The sequence below is a fragment of the Larimichthys crocea genome, chromosome XXI (genome assembly GCF_000972845.2).
Source record: "Larimichthys crocea isolate SSNF chromosome XXI, L_crocea_2.0, whole genome shotgun sequence".
In the NCBI taxonomy this organism is placed as follows: Eukaryota; Metazoa; Chordata; class Actinopteri; family Sciaenidae; genus Larimichthys; species Larimichthys crocea.
The window spans coordinates 6853092-6877377 of record NC_040031.1 but is presented as its reverse complement, the minus strand read 5'-3'; the positions used below and the strand labels follow the sequence as shown (position 1 = coordinate 6877377).

General features: G+C 40.3%; 1 protein-coding gene across 5 annotated transcripts in view; it reads right to left on the bottom strand.

Moving 5' to 3' along the window:
• Positions 1 to 841: 841 nt before the first annotated feature.
• Positions 842 to 24286, bottom strand: part of pamr1b (peptidase domain containing associated with muscle regeneration 1b) — a 60869-nt gene continuing 37424 nt past the window's right edge. For 4 of the 5 annotated variants that reach the window (XM_027272554.1, XM_027272553.1, XM_027272552.1 and 1 more), the window contains 13 exons: positions 14736 to 14912; positions 13643 to 13768; positions 13019 to 13133; positions 10136 to 10353; positions 9273 to 9380; positions 6911 to 7081; positions 6552 to 6743; positions 5440 to 6315; positions 5174 to 5350; positions 4172 to 4238; positions 3775 to 4004; positions 1913 to 2271; positions 842 to 1835 (listed from right to left, as the gene is read on the bottom strand). In XM_027272554.1, the coding sequence (XP_027128355.1) occupies positions 1254 to 1835; positions 1913 to 2271; positions 3775 to 4004; positions 4172 to 4238; positions 5174 to 5350; positions 5440 to 6315; positions 6552 to 6743; positions 6911 to 7081; positions 9273 to 9380; positions 10136 to 10353; positions 13019 to 13133; positions 13643 to 13768; positions 14736 to 14865 (3351 nt within the window). In that variant the 5' untranslated portion in view covers positions 14866 to 14912 and the 3' untranslated portion in view covers positions 842 to 1253. Of the gene's footprint in view, positions 1836 to 1912; positions 2272 to 3774; positions 4005 to 4171; positions 4239 to 5173; positions 5351 to 5439; positions 6316 to 6551; positions 6744 to 6910; positions 7082 to 9272; positions 9381 to 10135; positions 10354 to 13018; positions 13134 to 13642; positions 13769 to 14735; positions 14913 to 21508; positions 21947 to 24286 lie in introns of those variants that run through there. The other variant, XM_027272550.1, reaches the window with a different exon arrangement.

Below are 24286 nucleotides of genomic sequence, written 5' to 3'. Positions count from 1 at the left end.
CTTTGGATTTGTCAGAATTTCCTCATCACGTCAAAGGTGCTGTGGTCCCATTAACTATAGACTACACAGGCAGTTCGACTTCTGATCATTTGCAGCTAAATGAAGATATTAACCAGAGGTCCTGTCTGATCAATAAGAGTGAAGTTAAATACCAAAGCATTATGATGATTTGCACACAGGACAATTTAACGTACATAACATTTTCATAAGGGAGGGGCTTTGAGTCTAAAAATGACAACACAGCTCTATGACGCATAGATAACTGTAACCCCCGCCTCCATTACTTCTAATTGCCTGATTTTACTGGTCCTTTGTTATGTTTTTAGTGCTCAGCCTTGATTCACTTATTACACAGTTTATAACTTTAATTATTTATTATTATTTTTGAAATCACCATATTAAACACAAATAAACCAACATGCACAGCCTGGCTCCTCTGTGGATGCGCCAGCATAGAGTAATAATGTATTCTTTATTGCCCCCTTCTGGAAGTCAATATAAACTGCAGCTCATCTATCTATGTAAACTCACGTCTGAATAATGAAGGAAGGTCAGAATGAAAGTAATTGATTTAATTTGAGCACAGAAGAGGGAATTGATCTGTGAATAATGTGCTCCGTTTATGGTTGTGAAAATGGTGCTGCTCTGACCTGGATTCATTTGCTTCACTGCACAAGCCAACCATATGCCTCATAGAGCACATGTAAGGTGTTTCTTTTCACATCACGTCAATGTAATGATTTAATTATGTCCTTTGACAGTAGAATGGTATTGATGCATGCATTCTGAACATTCTCAGTTTGCACTGCGATGCAAAATAATCACACCTTGACCAAGACTACCACACCCACATTTTCTTTAATTAAAAACATCATGATTTTCTTTCAATACAATATGTACATCTCTTTCGTCATATGAAATGATAGAATAATTCAGTCTATTACAACATATATACATACAAATGAGTACAATACAAACCATCATGAAATGGTTTTCTGGTCATTTTCAAGTCTGTAACCTCAGGTTGAGGGACCTGAATACTGAAGTCTTCTTATGAAAGGTTGACGGCCAGCACATCTAATGTGTTAGCACCCCCTTCAGTTAGAGCACTGTGTTGTCCAGTGTTTCCAGTGCTTCTGCAACGAGTGAGAAAATGCCCTTGTGCATGAGACCAATAAAAAAGGTAAGGTAAGGGAGAGGAATTTAAGATATGAATTTAAATATAAGCATATGGAAGTCAGACAGCAGGATTTCTATTTCATATTGCTCTCTAGCCAGTCTTTGAAGTTGGCTACATGTGTATAGACGGTATAGAGGTCAGGGTCACACTCCCCTTGGTCATAGCCAAAGCTGACCAATCCCAGAAGTCTCCACAGCCCTGTGTTCTCCCCTTTTACCTCTGTAAACCTGGGAGAGGACCTCTGATTGTTGCTGGCTTGGTTCTCAGAGAGAGCAGGTAGAACAAGGATTCCCCCAGTGTCAGAGGGACAGATGTTAGAGGGTACATAGTCAGGCTTCTGGCTGGCACAGAGCATATTGTCTGTGACGCTTACTGGCACACCGTTGCGAGCATACTGGTGCTCACAAGGGACTACATCAGCAAGGTGAACGAATCCAACCCTTGCCTTCTCATCAGGACCTAAACTTGAATCAGGCATTGGAGACCAACCTGTCACAAGCCCCTGTCCAGAGGTCACGTCTTCTCCTAGGCTGTCTGAGAGGCAGAGGGGCACAACCTTCTCCCCAATCCTTGCTTTGTCCAGTAATTTAACCACAGCTATGTCAGAGTCAAGAATATGTGGGTCGTAGTTCGGATGAATAGCAATGGAGGCCACCTAGAGGAGAAAAGATAGTATTACTGTACAAGTTTGTTTAAACGAGCAATGAGAAAATTATTTCTCCAGTAGCTTACCCTCAAGTGTTGGAGACCTTTAGTGTCCCTGTGGTCATCACGGTAGTGCTTCCCTACCACCACCTTGATCTTGGCTGCATCCAAGGGATATACCTTCCCTAGTTCTGTCACACAGTGGGCTGCAACCACCAGGCTCCTTTGGTTCACCAGAGCCCCACTGCAAACCAGCTGCCAGTCAGAAGCCCAATTGTGGTTGCCTGTTCCTGCCCCATGGTCCCCCTTCACGGACCCTGCCTGGCTGTCTATCTTGGTCACCTTTGTCTCAGCTCCGTTGGTGGAGCGGCGGTAGATGGCCACCAGCCAAGGCCAGTGAGCCTCTGCCGGCCTCTCTGGGTCAAAGGTTGGATGCTTCCCACACACTGCCAAAAAGGAGGTGACAGGATGAGAGGACAAGAGGAGAGGGAAAAGGAAGACAGGAACAATTTAGACTAACATGGAGACTTTGTAAACATTTAGTGGTGTCATTGAATCACCATTCCCTTCCTATTTTAACTTTGCATATAAGCTCGCTGTTCTTTTTCAGATCATTTGCTAAAACAAAGCAGTGGCATTGATGGAGCAACATATAAAATTCCCCAAAAATCACACAGTCTTGTGAAATGTGAAAGATGCCTAAATGCATTGAACTGTTTTCTAAAAAAATAATGTAATCCATTAACATAGAGACATCTATTTTACCTACCCTGCACAAAATGTTCATACAATGCACCACAGGATATTTACACATCTTATTCCTCATGACATCAACCAAGTAATAAATAAGCAGACTTTAAGCATATGAATTTAAACTTCCAAGCTATCGTGATTAGTGTCGCAAAAACTGAATCTACCTCCAGTGTTATTGATATTGTTAGAGATGTGTGCAGACCTCTTTTATTAAAGCTGAACACAGTTCACAGACCCAACACCTTTCTAGATTGGTATGAGGGCAGGCTGTCCAAGAGGAGCAGGCAGTTTTGTAACTGCTCCCAAAATCAGGCAATTCAAGTGGCTGATCCAGTGTGATTTCCTTCCGCTCTGGACTAAGAGGACAGTTTTTTCACATGGAAGATTAATGAAGAAAATTAAGAAGAGTGTGGACCAATCTGTGTAAAAGGGCAAGGACAACCTGAGTTATTTTACACAGATTGGTAATATGTTATCATAATGTTCTTTTGCAACATTATTACATTAATGTGGGGTATGACGTTAATGGATCTGCACCACACTTCATTAGCAAAATGGATGCACACAGTGTGCCAGTCTGCTGCTCTGGGGGCTGGTGAGATTTCCAAATAAACTCAACCTGTCTATCTGGTTCCACTTAGGGAGGTTCTGCATGTTTGTACCATTATCAAAACTTTGCCTCTGGCTTTGTTTAAGAAGCACCGACAAGGTTTCTGGGACATGATTATGTTACTATTCTATCATCATCTGTGAGAAATGTGCATACATACTGTCACAACACCTGTTTTGAAACTTTCTCCAAACTACATCAGATGTTGCTGATGATAAGGAAAGCAGACAATGTTGGGTATGTAGGGTTGTACATGTGATTACAGCCAGGAAGGAGCTAAACTCTAGTTGCATCTATTGGCTTTTCATTTTCCATCAAGTAGTAACGAGTGGACTACAAACTAAAGACATGGGTGAAGAAGCTGACACCGTCTTCCTCAGTGTCATTAATCAAAGGCAGTGCTATGCAGTATTTTGATAATATTGCTGCATTAAATAAATGAAGACACCAGAGTTATCACATAATAATTTTATATGACATATCATCATGTGTATGTGGGTGTAAATCACTGTATTAAAATGTGTCAGTATATTTGTTCTGTGACTGTGTGGTGTTTCTTTTTCCAGTGGTCCTCTGCTGCCCCCACCTGGTGAACAGGACACATGACGCCCACTCCATTTCCCAGTCTTCAAGCATGTGCGTCGAGAACTGCCAGAGTGTTGGTAGAACTGAGAGGCACACTCATACTCGATATGTGTGTACAGGTGGTGGAAGCCCTGGGGCAACTGGGAAAGCGCAGGAGGGCCTTTAGTGGGGCCGTCAGACTGGAGCTGTCGACCCAACCCGGAGGAGTACAGCTTGTGCACAGGTGTCTTTCTGAAGAAGAGACCGAGGGTATGCAGACATACCCCTTAGGTTTAGTAAAGGCCTTTGAATGTAAGTGCAGAAAAATGTACTGAATTACATGAGAGTCATACAGTGCTTATGGAAGTTAAGCATTTCATTTCCTATATAACATAATGCATAATGTACTGTAAGCATACCTGGATGGTGTCTGAGGTGGCAGGACTCTTTGTCTAACCAGCTCTGACACTTTGGGCTCCCGACATGCTATAAAAAAAAAACACGCATATAGAACCATATGTCAATGATACAAACACACAAACACATACAATATAATACAAACCCAAGTCTGTTGTGGTTTCAGTGGACCTACTGCAACTAGGAAAATGACTGGAATGTGAGGAATTGTAAACGGAAAGAAGTTCCATGTCTTCATCAAAACAACAATTTGTGCTGTAGAGGTGCAGGTGTATTTTGTTGCCTCTGGACAGAGCCAGGCTAGTTTTTTTGCCCAGTTTCCTAATTGGCTGCTGGCTGTAGAGTCATATATATGACAGACAGACCCGACAGTAGTATCAATCTTCTCATCTAACTCTCAGCAAGAAAGAGTAAAAGTATTTCCCAAAGTGTTTGAACCGACTATTCCAGGTTGAAAAAGTCTTTGGCTGCTGTATATCCTCCAACAGCAGAATTTGCTTTGTCTCTTTTAATTCATCAGGAAAGTCGATCTAATGGAAGTTCGATCACTTTGCTTTTGGCAAAGAACTGAAGAGCATTCAGACTCAAATCCATTAAGAACTAATTAACATTTACAGCTCTAGACTGATGGATTATTGTACTGCAAGAAACCATTACTAGCATTTAGCGTTAGCATTTGATTAGCATTTCAGAGCCCATTACTTACTTTATATCGACTTACTTTTTATGGCCAGATATAAAATGAGCAACCCATGACCCCTTATTAATTACTTACTCAATTGATGGTAAAACACTGAGTCTTCAGTACTGTGTATTTGTACTTAAAACCCTTAAACTTAGACTTAATTAGATGGTATTAACTATTTGAAAGTGCAGTCATAAAAAAATGCTTCATGCCAACAGACATTCCTTTCCTCTGTTTTGCTTCCACAAACAACCGACTAACATCAGTGTCAGTAATTAAACCCATTTAAACAACCAGGGACCAGACAGATGAGGGGTACCTCTGACACAGAGGGGCTGTTTTCCACTCCAGGTACCATCTGGCTGGCAGGTACGCCGGGAATCACCACTGAGACCATATGAGTGGTTACAGAAGAACTCCACTGTTTCCAGCTCCACCCCAGGCACCTGCTGGTGGTAGCCATGGTAGAGGCGAGGTAGAGGTGGGCAGCTTTTCTCTGCAGGAGTGGAACAGACAGTTAGTGAAGGTGAAGACAAGGGGAAGGGGATAGTATTCATTTTATTGTTTTCCCAACGGGGCTCTTACCAGTGAAGCTTTGGTTTGTTTCTTTCTCCTTTTTTTTTTCTTTCTCCTCCCTCTCCCTCTCCAACTCCTCCTTTGTTTTCTCATCAGGTTCCTTTTCTGTCTTGTCCTCGTCATGTGTTTTTTCCTGTTTTTCCTTTGGCTTCCCACTTTCCTCGCCTCCTGCTCTGTACATGGTATACTGTGTCTTGTTGACTCTGGTGGGAATGGTTTTCCTCTCCAGCTCTGGTAAACCTATGCTATTATTTTCTTTCTTTGTGTATTTTGTATCATAGATTACTGTGTCGTTCTCCACTATTTCCGGTTCAAATATCTCCACTGTGTTTTCACCCTCAACTATGACCGTGCCAAGCTTGGTGTCATTTGGGCCGACTTTATCTGGATCTCTTTTTCCATTCACCTGCTTCTCTTTTCTTTCCTCCCCTTCTTGTCCCTTGTTATTTATCACAACAATTTCTGTGATGTCTGTCTTTTCTATCTCCACGTTTGTGTCTGGGATGCTTTCTTTTTTCTCAGGTAACTTTCCGACCCCAGGTTCGTTCTTTTCAACTGTATTCAGGCTATTGTCTGGGCTGTTACTATCCACTTTGTCTTTGTTGCCTCCAGTGGGTTTCTCTGACCCAGTATTTCTTTCCTCTGGCTCTCCTTCATTCCTGCCCTCAGCCGCAGTTTTCTCTGGAATTGTACCAGTATATTTGTCTTCTCTGTCGACTGCTGTTGTATTCTTGTGCCCAATGTTTATATCCTTCTCTCCAACACTTTCTTTTTCTCCAGCTGTGGTTTCTTGACTTTTCTCTTTAGTTTTGCTGATATCTGTGTCAGTGTATATATCTGTGTCTGTCTCTTTTGGCTTTTCTGCTTCAGTGAGAGTATTATTTACTGTAGATAAAGCACACAAAGAAAGATTATTACTGGATTGTCAATTACTGCAAACCATTTTATTTAAAGTAGACACGTCTTGTTGAATGGCTCTAGGCTCTGACTCATTTTCTGATTCATTATCCTTATAAAAAAAATAAGTAAGTAAAGTAAAATGAATGTATGTCCTTTGCGCTGAATCATTAATCATCACTAATTGATCTCTAATTCCTATAATTTAGGAAACTTAGTCTGACCTTGAGTGCAAACAGGAGGAGTCCCACTCCAGGTGTTGTTAGAGAGGCAAGTCCTCTGGGAATTTCCACTGAGTTCATACGGCTGGTAGCACAGGTACTGTAGAGCAATGAGCACATCATTGGGTCCATAAACCAAGAAGTGGTCCCCATGTGTTGGCTTGGGTGGTAAGGTACAGACTCTTTCCACTGGCACTGAAGAGAGGAAAGGGCTTTTAGAAGAAGTAAATCTGCCTGATTCTCCACAATCTGCACTATCTCTGGGGCAGTATGTAAAGCATCCAGATATAAACAAATGACACACAGATGCCAAATTCTAATTATTTGAGAGGGAAACAAAACAATTTACATCATTATCTTACCACACTCCGGGGCAGGCGCACTCCATGTGCCATCACGCAGGCAGATGGCAGAACGAAATCCCCGTAGCTCAAAGCCGGGGTCACAACGGAAAGTGATGCGAGCCCCCGAGTGTTGAAACAATCCCTCTGTGGATCCATGGGTGGGTACTGGAGGCCTGTGGCACCCCACCACTGAGTGGAAATACAGGCATGCACATTTTATTCATAAACACATGTTGTCTTATTTTCCTAAATCATCAAAATGTGAAGAGGATTTAGGCAGCAACCCCAGCATTCCTTAAACTTAAAAATAGACTAGTGTTCATTGCCTTCTGGTGTTTTCAGGTCAGACAGGTAGCCCACAAACTGAAATCTTACTCATTACTCTTTTAAAATATCCAGAGCTCAGCCTGCTACCTTGGAGGCTCACTAATGAATTATTTCACCCATCATGGGAAGTGTGAACAGTTCACAGCAAGACTTAACACGTGGCTTGTAAATGAGGAAGAAATAGCTGCAATAAAAGAAACTGTTTAATTTTCCAGTGTCGTAAAAGTAGATTTTATAAAGTGGGATAGTAAAGATTGGACATGTTGTTAAGTACTGTGTTTAACTCTGACATTCTACTGCTAAATAAATGCATCTTGTGATGTGATCCATTTCCATTTGCACACAAATGTTGTGGTAAAGGACCATACTACCCACATCTGAGTTCACAAAAACCAAAGCACAAATGTTAACACTGAGGTTATCAGACCATTACAACACTTGTGAGATGATCCTTCAGGCGAGGTTTTGCGGTGTTGACTTTAAGGTGGGTCTGATCCATGAACTGCACTGTCTGTGGTTTTATAGCTGAAAAACCAAAGAACCCTCCCTATAATCTGGGCGTTTTTGCCTTTTGGCATTTTCAACCATAATTCCCTTCAGGGATGGAAAATGCTGTTGGCCACCCAAAAGTGTTAAACTGTAGCTGACCTCCTCCTTAAGTTAAATCATCCTGAAGTGCTGTAGGCATTGTTGTATTGTGCTTAAATGATTCATCTGCCTTGTCAGATTTTTCTTACAGACATAATGAGAGTCTGGAGTTATTAGAGTGGAATGCTAACTCATTATACATAGCGACACATAGCTGTAAGCGAATCATCTTTTCTTCAGTTAATGCCTTGGAAACTATGTTAAACACCGCACTGCAAAACAGATTAAACTCAAGAATAGATTACACTGTGCTCAATAGAAAAGAAAAGGGGAGATAAATAATTTCTAGTCTATATGATAATGTGTCACGGTTCTCTCGTACAGTTTGATGAGTGAGCTTTAGTCCAGGTTTATGACAGATGACAGGTTGATTATTGGAGACATAAAATAGACTGATGTCAGGTTCATATTTAAAATTCTGAGGCAGAAATGTAGTCTTAATTTCCTCTACAAAATGGCAGAAATTAGCTTTATTCCAACTTTCTTCCATTTAAATTAACAGCTGAGGATTCCTCATGGGAATACAGATGAATGCACACTGTGTGGAATGAAACTCCTGCCTGTTTTTATGGGTGTCTCCTCCAATGGAAAAGCTGGCTCGTGTTTCAGAAGTTGAATTGTTTCACCATTAGTTTTATAGACTCAAATTTAGCCCTGAAAATGACACGACAAGAAAAAAGTGAGTGGGGTTCGGGAAGTCTGTTTTTGCAGGATCTTAAGGGAGGTGTATTGGTTGTAAAAACACAAGTAAGGGTCCAGACACCTATAAATAAAAGACCTTGAAGGCCAGTTGAGTAGTACCCCACATGACGAAGTAGAGCTCTGTCTGTGTGTTAGTGCAAAATGACCTCACAGCTTTAAAGTAGCATATAGTGGGTATCCTCAGAAGCCAAAATAGTTGACAGCTGACATCACTTAATTTTAAGAAACTTTTTTCTCCATATTCTCCATATATTTTGTTAAAGTATTTCCCCCTATAATTTCATTGCCCAGTCATTGTCTTTACTTTGTCCACAGCAGTAATTTCATGTGAACATATTTGTCACAGTAGATGGTCATTTGGATTTGCAGCAATGTGCTGAAACTGTTATTTTCTTTATAGAAATGCTCAATGACCAAAACCATAGATGGGACTGCACAGACAGGGAAGGCAGCTGGCCTGAACCTAGTCCAAACCACAGACCTCTCCCTTGTGACAGTGAATCACTGCCTGCCTCTGGGCAACAACAAGGAAAAAAAAAAAAAGGTGGAAGTCAATTCTTAATAAGCATATAACTAGGTTTGTTAGTTTCCAGAGAAAATGACACAACCCTGCCACATCACCCCCCTCCAAACATAAAATATCAGCATTTTTTTTTTTAGGAATGATTAAACTGTAGTGACTTTAGTATTGTGACAGACTCACCATTTTCACACCTCTTGCCTGTGTAGCCAGCCAGACAGGCACAGTGGTAAGTGTAAGAACTGTCCAGGATACAAGTCCCATCATGCAGGCAAGGAGAGGAGCTGCAAGCTGTAAACATACAAGTGTATGTGATATTAGGGTACAAGAAGAAATGTTGTATTTATTAGCAGTATAATGATACAGTTTGTATTCTAAATGGAATGGCTATTCTCACCAAGTTACATCAAAGGACTCATATTCAAAGCTGGCACAATTTAAATGCCATTGCTTCTTTCCATTTCTGAATGTGTGTGGGCATTTCTACACAGAAAGCCTCTGTTTACTTTTACTAGATCTGGCTTAGCCGCTGGTAAATTACGTGTGTGTCCCTCAGGGTTTTAGACCTTGAGAACGAGGACATTCCTGGAAAGTAGACATTTTGGTCTGTCCTTGCGTTCATCAACAGGGTCTCTCAACAGGCTCGACAACCTGACGAAGGCTTTTTGCAGAAACACGTAGGTGTTAGTCATGCACTGCTTTTTATTATAGGCTGGATGCCGAGTGCCTTGGAAACCGCTTTCTTGTTTACAGTTGTTGTGCCCCATAAGTCTAAAGAGTCCCTTGTTGTTCACTGAGTATGATTTTACAAATAACTTTTCATTATGTGTAAAGCAAGGACACACTATTGTGGTGTTCTGTTATTGAGATATGAGTTGGTTTTGGGTTTACCCTTAGTCTATGAATACGATGGTGATTAGGATTTGGGGCAGGGAATGAATTATGTCATCATAGGTGTAGAAGTAAATAAGTATTAGCAGTAAATACATATAAATAGTAGTAACAGACATTTTGTGTTGTGGTTAGATGACTAGTATTTGACCTGCCTGAGCTCTCCTGGAAAGTGGCAAAGAATCCATCGAAATTCTTGTAACCATCAGACACAAAGAGTATATGCAGACTGTTGCCAGAGCTCTGAACTGGGGCAGGTCGGTTGTTCCCACAGAATCGACCGATAACACGCGAGCTGATGCTGTCACCATCTCGAACCTCCACGTAGTCATAGCGGCAAGACTGATGGAACTCCAGACTCAGCATCATGAACCTATTAGTAAGAGAATGAGTATGACGAAAAAGGGAAAACACAGATGAACTTAATTGAGTTTGAAATCGATTTTGGTGCTGCTATGTTCCTGTTTTCCCATATTATGAGATTAAGAGAACCTGTGTTCTGTGGAAGTACCACCTCAGCTGGCATCATGGTACTGACACATTCAAATCTTCAGCCAGCAAACAAGTAATGAACAATAATGATAGCTGCTGAATACGTTAACATCTGCTGAAGGTGATTAACGGTGTGTGAAATGAGTCTCATTGGTACAACAGCAGGTAAAGATTTAGATGTTGCTTTGTATTTTGTTTTGTTTCTATGTAACAAAGCTTAGGGGGAGTTGCGCACAGCAGTAAAGATTAACCTGAGATCATAAGTACAGGTATAGGCATGTAAGATGACATTAATACTGTATGCAGCAATGTTGTACCAACATTTTATGAGTTAAGATGTAATAGATGAGATAAAGAACAATACAACCATCTTTAGCTCTGTGCCTTTGGCAGGCTCAAGAAACATCTTGAGACTTTTTAGACCTATATTTAATAGATGTATTGTTATCATTATGTGCTCATTTTAGTTTTAAGAGCACATATAAATTCCATAACATTCATGTAATGGCAATAATCCCAGCCGATAAACAGCATTATCCATCCTAGTCTATAGGCATCTCATTATTGCAGATCATCTGCTGTTAAATGTCTATAAAAATAGAGCCGTAAATCCTGAATAAACATGTTGATTGCACCAGCATTATATCCAAAACAAGTAGCACCACTGGTGATTACTGGGATGAATTTCTAAGTAATGCGTTAACATTTCCAAAACATTCTTAGTGTTAGGACATCCAGAAGGAGCAGCTTTGGGGGCAGTTTAAATGTGAATTTAAGAGTATTTGGAGAAATTTGCATACACTTTCAATTCATGTGTTGCAGTCAGAGTGTGACATTGAGAGGACTGCCAGCTGGATTTGGATCTGGATCTTCTTTCTTCCTCCTGGTGATTTCAGATGTAATCTCCTTGGCCTTACATTGAAATGGATGCCATGAAGAGTGAGTGAGACCTTTGGGTCATGGAAGCTTAGACTAATGAGATATACAGTAATGTTAAATGTTAGCCTGCAGCAGGTCCCAACAATTAATGCCACTTGTAATTTGGCAAATATGTTGCCTGTGATGTGAGTGTACTGCAAGTCACTGTAGTTAAAGGCAGAAAAATACAGGAAAGCCCTGCCAGTGAGTCCCCAGTCACTCTCACGTGGACATGTAACTTTCCATGAGTCTACCTCTGAGCACAGCAGCTCTTTTTCATTGAACGGTTTTATTGGATTTATGTCTCAAAATATGCCATACAAACATTACTGATTGCTACGTTGATGTTTGTTGTTACAGAATAAACCTAGAAACGTATGCATCTCACAGTTCACGGTTGTTAAGTTTAATGCAAAGCTTTTATACATAGCAGAATACATTATTTGGAGTCATTAAATGTCTCATATGCACACAGTAAAATGGTATTATATGAACTACATGCTGAGCCTGAATGTATGTGCATTAAGCTTTTGTTCTGCTAAAACCATGCACAAACGCTTGCCTGTAAAGTGCTGTATGTGTAATGGAGAAAAGTTATCACACTGAAGCACTGAAAAGTAATAACTTTTCTGAAAAAAAGGGGGATGTTGTGGTTTCCAAACTTTGCTGTAGACTTGCCATCCGTCCACGACATACATCTTGCAGAAATATCTAAACTGACTGGAAATCTTACTTAGGCACGCCAACCGTTAATAACTATTACAGATGGACAATGAAGATCCCAAAAAATGATGCTTTAATGCCAAACTGAAGAGATTTTAACTTTAGTGACACAAAGGTATGCACGATTCTTCAGTTTCCGACAGGTACATATTTATTTGTGTGGTCATAATACACATCAATTATTATTTGTTCACTTGTTGGTTATGCAACCTAACAGACTTCTCCATAGTTTCATTGGGATTCTTCAGTGGGAGGGAGTTCCAAAGAAAACTTTTGACGAGGAAGTCTGTGATTATTCAGAATATCTAGGGCACAACCTCATGGCTGTTCAATCTTGAAATATAATTTTAAGCCACGTTAGCGGTGTGACTAAGGATGGAAATATCAGTTTGTTACCACATTGGTCCAAACTGAAATATCTCAACAACGATTGGATTTCCATGAACTTTTGTGCAGGAATTTGTGGCTGTCACTTTTTGGTTTATGATAAAATATCTAAAATCTAATGACATTCCAATCAGCTTCAGCAGTGCGAATGTTAGCATGATATATATCCTAAACTATGATTGTGAATGTGTATTAGCATTGCCATTGTGGGCATGTTAACATGCTAAACTCTGCATTGAGCCTAAAACACTGTACCTGAACAAGGCCTCACAGATATGTTAGCTTGGTTGTTGACGGTTTGTCTTGTTTGAATCTGCAGCTGATGGAGAAGACAAACAATCTAACCTGTGGTTTTACCCATCATGCTTTGTAATATGCAACAACAAAAAAAGAAAGAAAAGAAACTATCAGTAAATATTATTAGTACCCTTACTTCTGTATCATAGTCCCTCTGATGACACAGGCAAGTAAACGAGGACCAGTGAACAATAACAGAAACAGAATGTTTCCGGTCTTACCTGAGGTCTATGGTAAAGGGACGGTCCACCTGGATGGTCCACTCACACCGAGCATTGTTGGGGTAACTCTCCAGCACCAAGTGGCCCTGTCGTTTATGGATAACTCCCCCGCACTCTGAAAAACACATTGGGATAAATTCCATTTGGAAAATCGTGCAGAAACTGGTGTCAGAGGCTGTCATTTACAGCTTAATTGTTATTTTGAGCTTCTATATTCAGCTGCTTTGGTTTCCATTCAGAACTAAAAGTAATTACATTTGAGTTAGGATAAATACAATACGCACAAGAGGAACAAAGGCTTTCAGCAGCCTTTCCAGTTTCTGCTTTTAATTAAATGTATGCTTATTGCGCCCCTTGGCAGAATATTTGCATATTGAGAAAGCTACTGTCATAATGTTAAAATGTTTTATGTAATTCCCAAATGTTGCTTCTGACTTGTCATTCAGCTACACATGGAAAACCTCCTGGCCATATGGCAGCCTTCCAAGCTGGCATAGTTTCCAAGAAGAAGATAAATCAGCACGAAAGGAAAAAACATATAATACATGGTATGCATTTTAAAAAAAACCTAATTTATAGTAAAACCATGTAGGATCTGCTAATTAGGAGAATGAAAAGACTTACTCATGCAGTCCCCACCAGACCAACCAGGCCGACACTCAGCACAGTATTTGCCATTAATGAAGAAGTCATCTCTGGGGCCCCATGTTCCGTTGTTACAGCGCTTACAGTTCTCAAATATACTGCAACCTAAAAGAAATAGAAAATAATTACAGTAAAGCAGGAGCCAGACTAACAGACCAGAATGATAACGATAAACATAATTGAAACTGAGTCTTTAAAAAGAATTGTCTGTCAGAGCTGGTAATGTCTTGAGCCGTGTCACCTAAGTTCACCAGACCCCTTGCTATGTTCCCTTTAGATCATCTCTGCTAAACTCATTGAGTTCATCTTTCAGTATAACAGAATGTACAAACATATTGCTGCTTCCTGAAATAGAAATTTGAAGAAAATGGCTTCCTGTGGGATGGATTGGATGGATTTTCACTTAAGAGACTGCTTTGTCTCGATGGAAGTTGGGGGCCACAGGTAAGAATTTTAGAACAAAATGGGCTTGGATGAACACATCAGGGGTAGGGAACATTTTCACAGTAAAATGTGATGTATAGGTATCCATTAAATTCTGAACATCTGGTTCTTTTTTTCCCTCATAAAGGAAAAAATGCATCCATTCAAACTGTGAAGAAAACATGTCATACTTTGCAAAGTGGATGGCATGTAGGAAAATAACCTGAAGAAAGCAACTCACGGATGAGTGAGCTTGTGTAGCTTATACTGTCACGTCTGTACTGTACTTTGATAGATTTACACACATTTCATTCACAAATTAAAGTTCTAATCATTCACTTATTCATCATTCATCATTTTGAATTCATTCTGCCAGCAAGTCAAGCGAAAGAGTCAAAGCTAAATTGGCCTGAAAACAAATTAGATGGCAGAAATTATTTCCAGGCATTCTGTCATAGTGTTTGCAATGCTACAATGCAAACAGCTGTGCAGAACACTTAGTCTTGCACAAACTGCGCTACAGATATTATAAAAAGACTAGTTTCATGGATGGAGATTTATTGGATCAGAACAGATGTATATTTTAAGAGAATGCGCAAGCCAACTTTTCATTCTGTTCAATGTTATGATGATTGCAACGTCCTTGTACCTGGGTGGATGATGCAGGGATCACACTCATTGATGGCATTGCGGCAGCAGGGCACGGCGTAGCCCACCGGAGTCCCCTGCAGGGGGCATTTACAGCGGATGACATCATACTCGCAGCAGCCTCTGCACATAATGTTCCACTCTGGGCCTGGGCAGTGGTTGTACAGATGCCTGTATTCTAAACAGGACAATATTTTAGAGTCAGCAACATAGGAAAAACAACTAAAACAAGCAAGTAGGAAATTTGTTTGTGCAATCATCATTTCATACGCATGCTGAAACAAAAAAGGAGATGAGCCAAACGATGGAGAAAGTATAAAAATATGTAGTGACCCGCCTTGTGGGGAAATGAGAGCAGACGTTTATGGTCAGCTGAAGCCTGAGTAGCAGTGGAAGGATTCTGGTGAGTTCAGTGTTTATCCGAGCTGCTGCTCTGCACTGGCTGTCTGGTTATTTCCACTGCCATATGGTTGCACACTCCTTTTAGCAGACCACAAATCTCTCAGTAGTTTACTTCCTCCCTTATACAACGGTAAAGTCACGGTAAAATCATTAATCAGCAAGTGATTTATAAAGGGGAATGTAAACATTGACCTTGCCCTTTGAAAAGTTTTTACCCAATAAATGCAATGTTTAATTAGGTTGGAAACCATTGATTCAAGGACGTTTGAGCCTAAGTTGTTATGATTATGTAACAGTGGATTTCAAAAGCCGAAACAGACAAGTGGAAATTCTCTTGTGGCAGATGTGGACGGAGAACTAACAGAAGCTGCACTTTAAACTTGGAACAATGTCGGTGCAGCATTTTGTACTTACCCTTCTCCCAGCCCTGCAGTCACAATAACATCTCTGCCCTCAAACTCCCACCATTTAGTCTTCCTGCTACTTTCCCACATAAAAACACACACACACACACTTTGCCTACTGGTTTTATTTGTATTGCTGTAGTTGTACACTACGTCAATTTGTTCTTTATATGAGTTCTGAATTTAAGGATCTAAGACACAGACAAATGTGCTGACGCACAAAAGAAGAGATCTCTTCGTGGTTTTCAGTCAACTAGAAGTGCAGATGTCCTGGAATGTTGTCCCTGTTGCCCTTCCACATTAATGATATCATAAATTGTAACTCAGTCAAGCTACACTCTGGCCTTCTCCTCATTTTCTCCTAGAAGACACAGTGAGGTATGACGTACACACTGACATTAATCAAACAGAAAGTAGGTAGTTCAATACCAATAGGTCAACTTTAATGTGAGTTTAAGGACATGGGTTTGTGCTTCATGAAGCTGTTAAAGTCATTGCAGGCTGCTTTATGATGCCTGTCTGTTCTTGGGGTTTTGATAATGTAGGCTCAGCTGGGTTTGTATATTAAACTTAAAGTATGTTCAGCAAGCTAGTGACAACATGTGGTCAGTCCTCTGTCTTTGTGGCATGGGGTATAATCCCAGACCATGATTTAATGTTACTCAGATGTTTTTGGGCAATGGCGCCAGTACACACAAGTCTCTTACACAATACACATGCTGCGACTCTTGTTGTGGTAGAAACGCAATGTAAACTTTCAAGCCCCACGCTTTGTTTTTCGAAACAAAGCTGATGTTCTTGCATTGTCTTCTATTGTTTAGCTCTGTTTGCCTCCCTGATTCAAAAACAGAGGTGCTCATTGCTTCGGATCAGATTGTCATTTTTGTGGACTTCTTTTAACCAAGTGTGAGAACCACAAACATCTATGGCATTAGCATGGCGATGTTTAGAGAGAGATGTCTGTTGAGACAAGAAGAAGACACTGCGCCAAGAGTGGGATTATGCAGAGCACTGTGAGTCAAGTACAGATATGCATTATGACAATAGCACAGCAAGTAAAAACTTGTTTTACCACTGTCTTACTTAAAACTGTTATTCTCTTCAGTGCAGTTTGGGTGAAATCGATTTCAAATACATACTAAACAAGTGATATTGTTTGCTGGCAGGCTACAGTGGTTGGATAAGTCCATTTCTACTGCACACCTTCAGATTTATGTCATTTCTAAACTTGCAGACCTCAGCTCACATCATTGCTGACCCAAGACATCACTGGAGGCAGTTTATCAGATCTAACAGAGCTCTCTCTGGAGACACAAAAGGCTTTGAACAACTTCTTTCCCACATGAATAAGTACTTCCCATCACCTGTTTACAAATTGGTGGAGTTCCCCTTTACTTCATCCAAGGAAAAGAAAAGAACAAAAAAACATACATGATTAAATGATTTTTATTGGATTGAAGCTGTTAACTGCTTGATTACAGTAGCCTTACTTTGTTTAGAAGTCTTTCCAAACTTTGCTTTTACTCACATACATTACCATGCAGCTAGAAGCAACTACATTTCAAACAACCATGACACAAATTACACAAGTCAGAGGCTGGATATTGTTAAACAAGAGTGGATGGAATAAAGCCATTGTCAACTGTGTTACTGTAACTATTTAGTCTATGAACCATGGCCATTAGCTGCCTCACAGTGCTGGATGAAAACAGCATTTAAAGGTGTGATGCCTGCCACATGGGGATTAAGAGGTGCTGACACCGTCATCTCCCCTTATGGGACAACTTTTCTGCTTCCTCAAAGGATACTGGCCGGAGAGACTGTGAAACCTGATTTATAGGACATAAACATGAAAGGTCAACAGACTTTATGAGTTGGACTGGTAATGCCATTACATGGATCCCTGCTGTGTGTCTTGTTCTTAGATAGAGAAATGACAACCTTTGGATGTAACTTCCCTCAGTACACTTATAGAGATTTACAGGAGAATAGATATTTATTTGTTAAGCTAGGGATGGAAATTCATCTGCGTCACCTCAAACAGTCAATGACATGAAAGAGCATGCATTTTAGACAGGATTAGCTTTCCAGATTCCCACAAGCTGTTTTCTTAATGGTCCTCACTGAGGCAAAGGAACACAGTCAGCAGCATTTTCAGTGTGTTTATTCACTCTGAACAGATTCAGTTTTCTGACCTCCAGCTCTGTTGATAACAGTGTTATGTTTTTTCTCTGAAGCGTGACTGCAAGGCTTCCCTCCCTAGTGCTGGATGTCAGCTGGAATGCATCTCTCTTTTTCTGGCCTCCCCGCCTAATAAGTGTTTACTGATTTACAACATCATTTTTACATAGCTGTGTTTTGACTTGGCCCTGGCAATTTGAATTTATTCATTTCAGCAGGAAACACTACTGTCTTGTAAAAACACATCTATAAGGCTTCCAGGTCAACACCTGCAGGTAAATACAGCTTGGACAGTAACAATTCCAGGTGAGCTTTTACAACTGTTTAGAAAAGGTCTGAACAGGTGTGGAAGAACACGTATACAAGAGAAGGTGTTTTTAACAAACAGAGACACGAAGAAAATGTATTTGCATGGGTGAAAATCACAACATGCAAATTTCATTCTCTTTGTCATGATCTGTTGTTCAGACCTGTCATTTAACCCAATTGTGGTTGTGTTGTGTGCCCCTGGCTAATGCATATTTAATCACAGACCAGAAGTGTTAACAGAGAGGTGTCGTAACTTAAAGGAAATTCATCTAATAACAATGTTTTATTATGCCTCATGGCTATCTAGGACCCTTTTCATCTGGTCTATCTGATGTTATTTATTTTAGTTTATCAAGTGTTTACATACCATATTTCCCCTGTGTATGTATAACTTGTGTGTGTGTGTGTGTGTGTGTGAGGAGATGCTGGCACCAACCAACAAAAATACAATTTAACAGCAGATCACAAATGTTTGTTTTCCCCCCAGTCTTGCAACTAAGCATGAGGATTTTTTTTTTGTGAGTTGTTTGGCTTTTCTGGTCTTATGTAAGTGGTATCTGCTATTTTTTTCCATTCCAGATGTTCAGCTCCTAGATGTAACTCCCCAACATGCATGTCAAGAAGCCATAGAAATGAAAATAGCAGTGACACAGGAATCATAATAGATCCCCCATCGCCTGGTGGAGACCCCCGTGTGTCATAAAGCACTCCCACCCAATCAGACACTCTACAGGCCCAGGTTATTAGCCGGCATGGCTCAGCTGCACATCTTTGATGTGGATCCAGGGACTGACATCATTATTATCAGGGGCAGAGAAGCTACCACGGAAATTCATGTGAGTTTTGTGACCCTGCGTCTGATCTTGCTGCCTCCTTGGCCTAGAAACATGTAGGAGAACAACAGCAAATCCTAACTTCTGCCAAGAACAAAGTTTCAAATGTTCATGTTATTGTTCAGTTTGGAATATTTCTTCTTACCTTAACAATGCCTTATGTGCAAATATAAAACTCACAGATGCATACAACTGTTTCACAAGCCCTGGAAAAAACAGCATTATTAAAAATGGATACATTGCATCTAAAATGTGCTGTAGGTGCAGAATTTTACCTTAAGTGACTCAAATGTCTGCATCGGCACCAAAACTGTAGCATCATTATGTACTTAAACCCAAGGTCGGGCCTTTATTATTTATTGTAATGTATTGTGTTTGTATCAGCATCGACATTTGCCTCAGTTCACGTTCACAGCTTAGAGATGCCTCCAGAGTCTCAGACTCAACTTGTATAATTAAGCTCTAATTTGATATCCAAATGTTATCAGAAATGCAGCTAAGCTCACTGCTTTCTGTTCTGTACAGTTATCGTCTAGTTTGTCTTTTTCTTGCTCACTTCTCAGAAACTGTCTTTTATCAGCCGAGTCTTGTCTTACTACACTGTTATCATAGCTATAAATTTCAAATGAAACCAAAGAGCACATTGCAGAGAAGGTTTGAAGAGAGGCCGGTAAGAACTTTAAGATGTGTTCAGTGAATATTTATTTTCTTGGTCAGTTAGATGAGAAGATTTAAGTTTAGAGTAGTCATATTTTTACAAACTGTTGCCATGCTGCTTTGTATAATCAAGATCACCAGAGCATCATTAAGTCATACTTACTCCCTCCCATAATTAAAAGTAAGTAAACTTGTGTCGTGAAAGTTCCCTGTAAAGAGAACGACAGATTCCAGTATATATCAACTACTGAATAAATAGTAGTCAAAGAGTAGTTTCCTTTTGACAAAATAATACTTATTTCATGCTGATGTATCATGGAAAAGAAGTTGGTTTTACAACAGCTGTGTATGCACGTGCCGTGCATGTATGTGCAAGTGTATAATTGCTTTTGCCTACTGCCCTCAGCTGCTGTCTGGTATTTTGAGGCTGGAGTGATTTTGCTGTCATGGAACAGGGAAACTCCCAGGAGACTTCTATGGGCATTGCATATCTGAATGTAGTCTGATCCCAAACGTTGATCCCTGTGGTCATCCTGTAGATTGTTTTAAATAAACTTCCCTCCGCAAAGAAACCACAAACCCAATGAAATACCCTATCAGACTGTTATCCACTTTGGTCAAATGGTATGTACATATACAAATATGTGGGTCAAACAGGAGTCTGAGATGTGCACATTTGTTTTCAACCTCCTTAACTCGGAATGAACTCTCCGATATGACACACTATTTTTCCAAATGCTCAATCAGAGGCCATGTTTTTCTTCTTGTAACTATGTCCTGTGCCAAGTTTTTACTTTCCCCAAATGAAATATCTGTTTTACATATGCTAGTCTCGGTCTTTGTTTCCAACTAGCACACTATCCAGTAGCCATGACAACATCCCTGTGGACTTTACTTAAATATACTATAAGGATAGTGTGTCAGACGGACAAGACATCTCGGGATTCAGGTGGGTGGAGGGTCCTGAACATGAAGTCTTACATAGATCAGAAAGGTCTCTCTGTTTACACACACATGTAAACAGAAAAGAAGTCAGGATCTGAATATAAACAAATTTACTCTGCTTGAAAAAGAAGGAAACTATTTTTAGGCTGCTCAATAGAAAAGTGCTTACAAAGAGTGACTCAGCTGACAACAACACAAGTAGGTATATCTGCTAGAAGGAGCTCTCTTAACAAAGACAGCTGTGCTCTGCCCAGGTATTTGCCACATTCAACAACATTACAAATTGAAGGTATTATTTTACAGTCTGGTAACCATGCGAGGAGGAATCAAACAGAGGGCAAAGGTTCGGGTAGGAGTCTTGGAGACGAGGTATGGTATACACATTACCACAGCCAACGTGATTAACTCAAATGTGACTCATGCCTTCCTGCAGCATTTCAACTGATCACCCAGGGTAAACATGCAGAGATGATCTCAATCTCAGTGAGAACTCCACCATAACAATCTCTTAGCCAAAGAGAAGCTCTTGCACAAAGGGGAACGAGTGCCAAGATTCAACAGCCCTATTAGAACTCCAACCACCACACTTTACCTCAAGGAATGTGTGGCCATATCCAGCAGTTTTTGGGGTTTTTTTTAAACTTAAGAGCAAGAAACAATTTCACTTTAAATTTTTTATTTTTACACAAAGAGCAGCTGCAATGAGTAGAAAAAAGTATGAACACCACAGAGCCCTTTTTAATGTGACAATAAACAAAGCCACACAGGACAATCCTTCATTCTGTATTTCGGCACAAGAGTTATAAAGACAAACTTGTCAGTGCTGTTTTTCTTTTTTGCCGTCTCTGTAAAAGGCTGGATTTTACATCACTGTCTCTCTACGGGTCTCCTTTTACAAGCCATGCTGAGTGGTGTTGTGCTCTTAAAGCACAGATGAGAAGAGTGAGTGGATGGAGGGAGTGCTGATGCCGACTTTTTGAGAACAAAGAACATAAACCAAGAGACAAAAACAAAAGAAGTGAAGGTTTTTGCTAGTGTCTTACCGTAAGGCCAGGCTGTCCCTTGGGGTAAAGAGATAAGGATGAAGAGGGAGACGAAGAGGAACCAGCCCTCCTTCCCAGAGATAAAGTTGCTGGTCCAGGGGATTGTGTGGGTGCCCCCATGGGTTTGCCCCAGCTGCAGTCCCCGTCCCGCAGACAGCATGCTGCAGTCTGGAACTCTGTTTACTTTCTGAACTCAGCTGACATCACCCTCTCATGGCCCTTCAGTCCTTCCCTCCCCCTCCCTCCATTTCTCCTTCTCTCTCTCTCTCTTCCTTTCTCAGTCTCTCTCTCCCACTTCTCTTGGCTTCAGGTTACAGCCCAGCCTCGCAAGGAGTTCCACTTGCAGAGGTCTCCCAAAAACTCTCTCTCGCTCCACTCAGAGAACGACGTCACTGCTCTTGAATGAATCCAGGTTCCAACGTTTTATGCTTAACTCATTATGGTGTCACACACACACCACACAATGAGGGGCAATGCATAACAACCACTTTATGTTGTACAGTATGTGCCTGTCACACTGTCAAGACCAATCGTGTGGTGAGAGAATTTATGTCTGCTTCACTGCTTATGTGTTCATGTCTAAAAAATCTTCACAAATTCACACCTTGCTAAGTTATAAAGCAGACGCTGTGTGAAGTCAGATGTGAAAAGAGTACCTGAAAACCATACTTCACACCACCAAGAGCCATGTCTGTGAAAAAGAAGCTGATTTGTCAGAAGAGCAATCACATGTTTCATTTCTTTCTCTCTGAAGGAGAGAAACATATATAAAATACACTTTTTAAATTATAAAAAAAACCCATTTAATATATAAATAAACCATTTACTCTAAAAAGGGGGGACCAGGACCAGACTCAGTTAAGCCAATTAGACCTAAGTGCTTGAATATGTTACGAAAAGCAAAACAATATCCTTTGAAAAGGATAAATTAAATTAAATGGCTTCAACTTACTGTGGCTTGATGTACCCCACAGTCTCAGAGGAGGGAAATCCTTTTCACTCAACTTCAACACAAACTGGTTGTTTAAGATCTTGCATCTGAGCTTAAAATAAGGCCAGCTGTGCTTAAAATCCACTCACGAACAGCAGAAAAGTCAATGGCATCTCCTTGAAGAAACCCTCTTTCTCGAATGACTTGGAATTGCTTGGAAGCTATGATCTTTCTACTTCATATTTCCTTTGATGAAGTCCAGACCTACAACAGTATAATATACTTGTAAACGTGTAGGTCAACAAACTGAGTTTAGGGGTGGCATTATCTGTTGTCCAGGAAGTAAAGTTATAACCTTGGGAACACAATGAGCTAAGTATCTTAGAGCATGAAGTGCTTGTTCACATCCACCAGCATCAACCAGCAGCTTGCAGTTTGAAGTTTTGGCACAGCCCATGTTTTGGTCTCTCCCTGCAAGATGGTGATTGGTTTGGTGCCAAAGTAGTGATGTATTCCCCAAGAAATTCTTTTCTGCAGGACTGAAACTATCATGGAGCAAACTTTTGATTAACGAATCATCTACATTTTGCAGACAGTGGATACTTTTTATAGTCATCAAACTCATCAGTGATTGCTTCCGCTCCCAAAGTGTTGTGGCATTTGATCGAATTAACTGCAAACTACATTCCTCTTCCATCCTCTCTGCAACTGTGGCTTGTTCCACAAGGCCCGGCATTTGCAGAAGGACAATCTTGATCAGATGATCTTTTGTGTTTCATCTGAGTGAGCAGATTCAACATGATTTCAGAGTGCATGGTGAGCACCAAACGTGTGTGACCCCTTAAACTGTCAACAGGCAAGTGATGCAGAGCATGACTGTAAATCATCTGGGTGAATCATGCACTATCTTGACCTATGAAGCTGCATCTTCTTGAACTCCAACAGTCATTGGTTGTATCATGGCTTCTGTTATTCTTTATCTTGGCCCTTGAATTCCACTTGCTCTGTGCTGAAAGATGACTTACAATGAATCACTGTACAGCTTTGTTGACAGTTGCTTGAGAGGTGGTTGCTTGGTGTCTCAGATTTATTATTGTTTTGTGAAGAGCTTCATATTTCTTTTCACATTACAGCCATGAGACTGTTCGCTTAGCTGGAAACGGGAAAACAGCTGGCTTTTATCCATACAAAAAACCATACAAATATTTTTTTACAGGTGATTATGTGCCAGACTATCACTTTACTGTGTTATTCTGGACATTACATGGTAGAGAAAATTAATTTAGATAGTTTTACTCTTGATGGCAAACCTGTGTTCAAATTTGATCAGTAAGGGAGCCAGTATAAACTTAAACTTACTTTTTTTTACAACAGTTGGAGTTTTTTATGATCTCCTGGGCGTGTTTTATTTTAGCTGGATACAGCGCTGGAATGAATTCATTTGTTGTTCTATGCTCACTGGGACTGCAAGCTGCATGCTAGAGCTAACAGGGAATATAGATCAAACGACTCAAAGTAAAAATAATCAAATATCCCGAGCAGTTTCCTAAAACAGCAGGATTTAGATCATAGAAGTAACAGATGAGCAGTGTTCCAGTCCGTATATGTGTTTAGCAGAGAAAAAGAGTGAAATGAGCGTTTATGAATAAATCAGAGGAATGAAGATACAAAGGGAGACAGCAGGATAAAAGGAAAATCAAGGAGAAGAGTGGGGGAAAGGAAATATTGTCTGCCTCTTTGTTCTATCCAACTTTCAACACCTCTAGTGTTTGTCCAGATGCCTAATGGTTTATTATGTGAAACCTAAGGCTTTCAGGTTAATGTGGACAGTGGTTTAGTATTTTCAG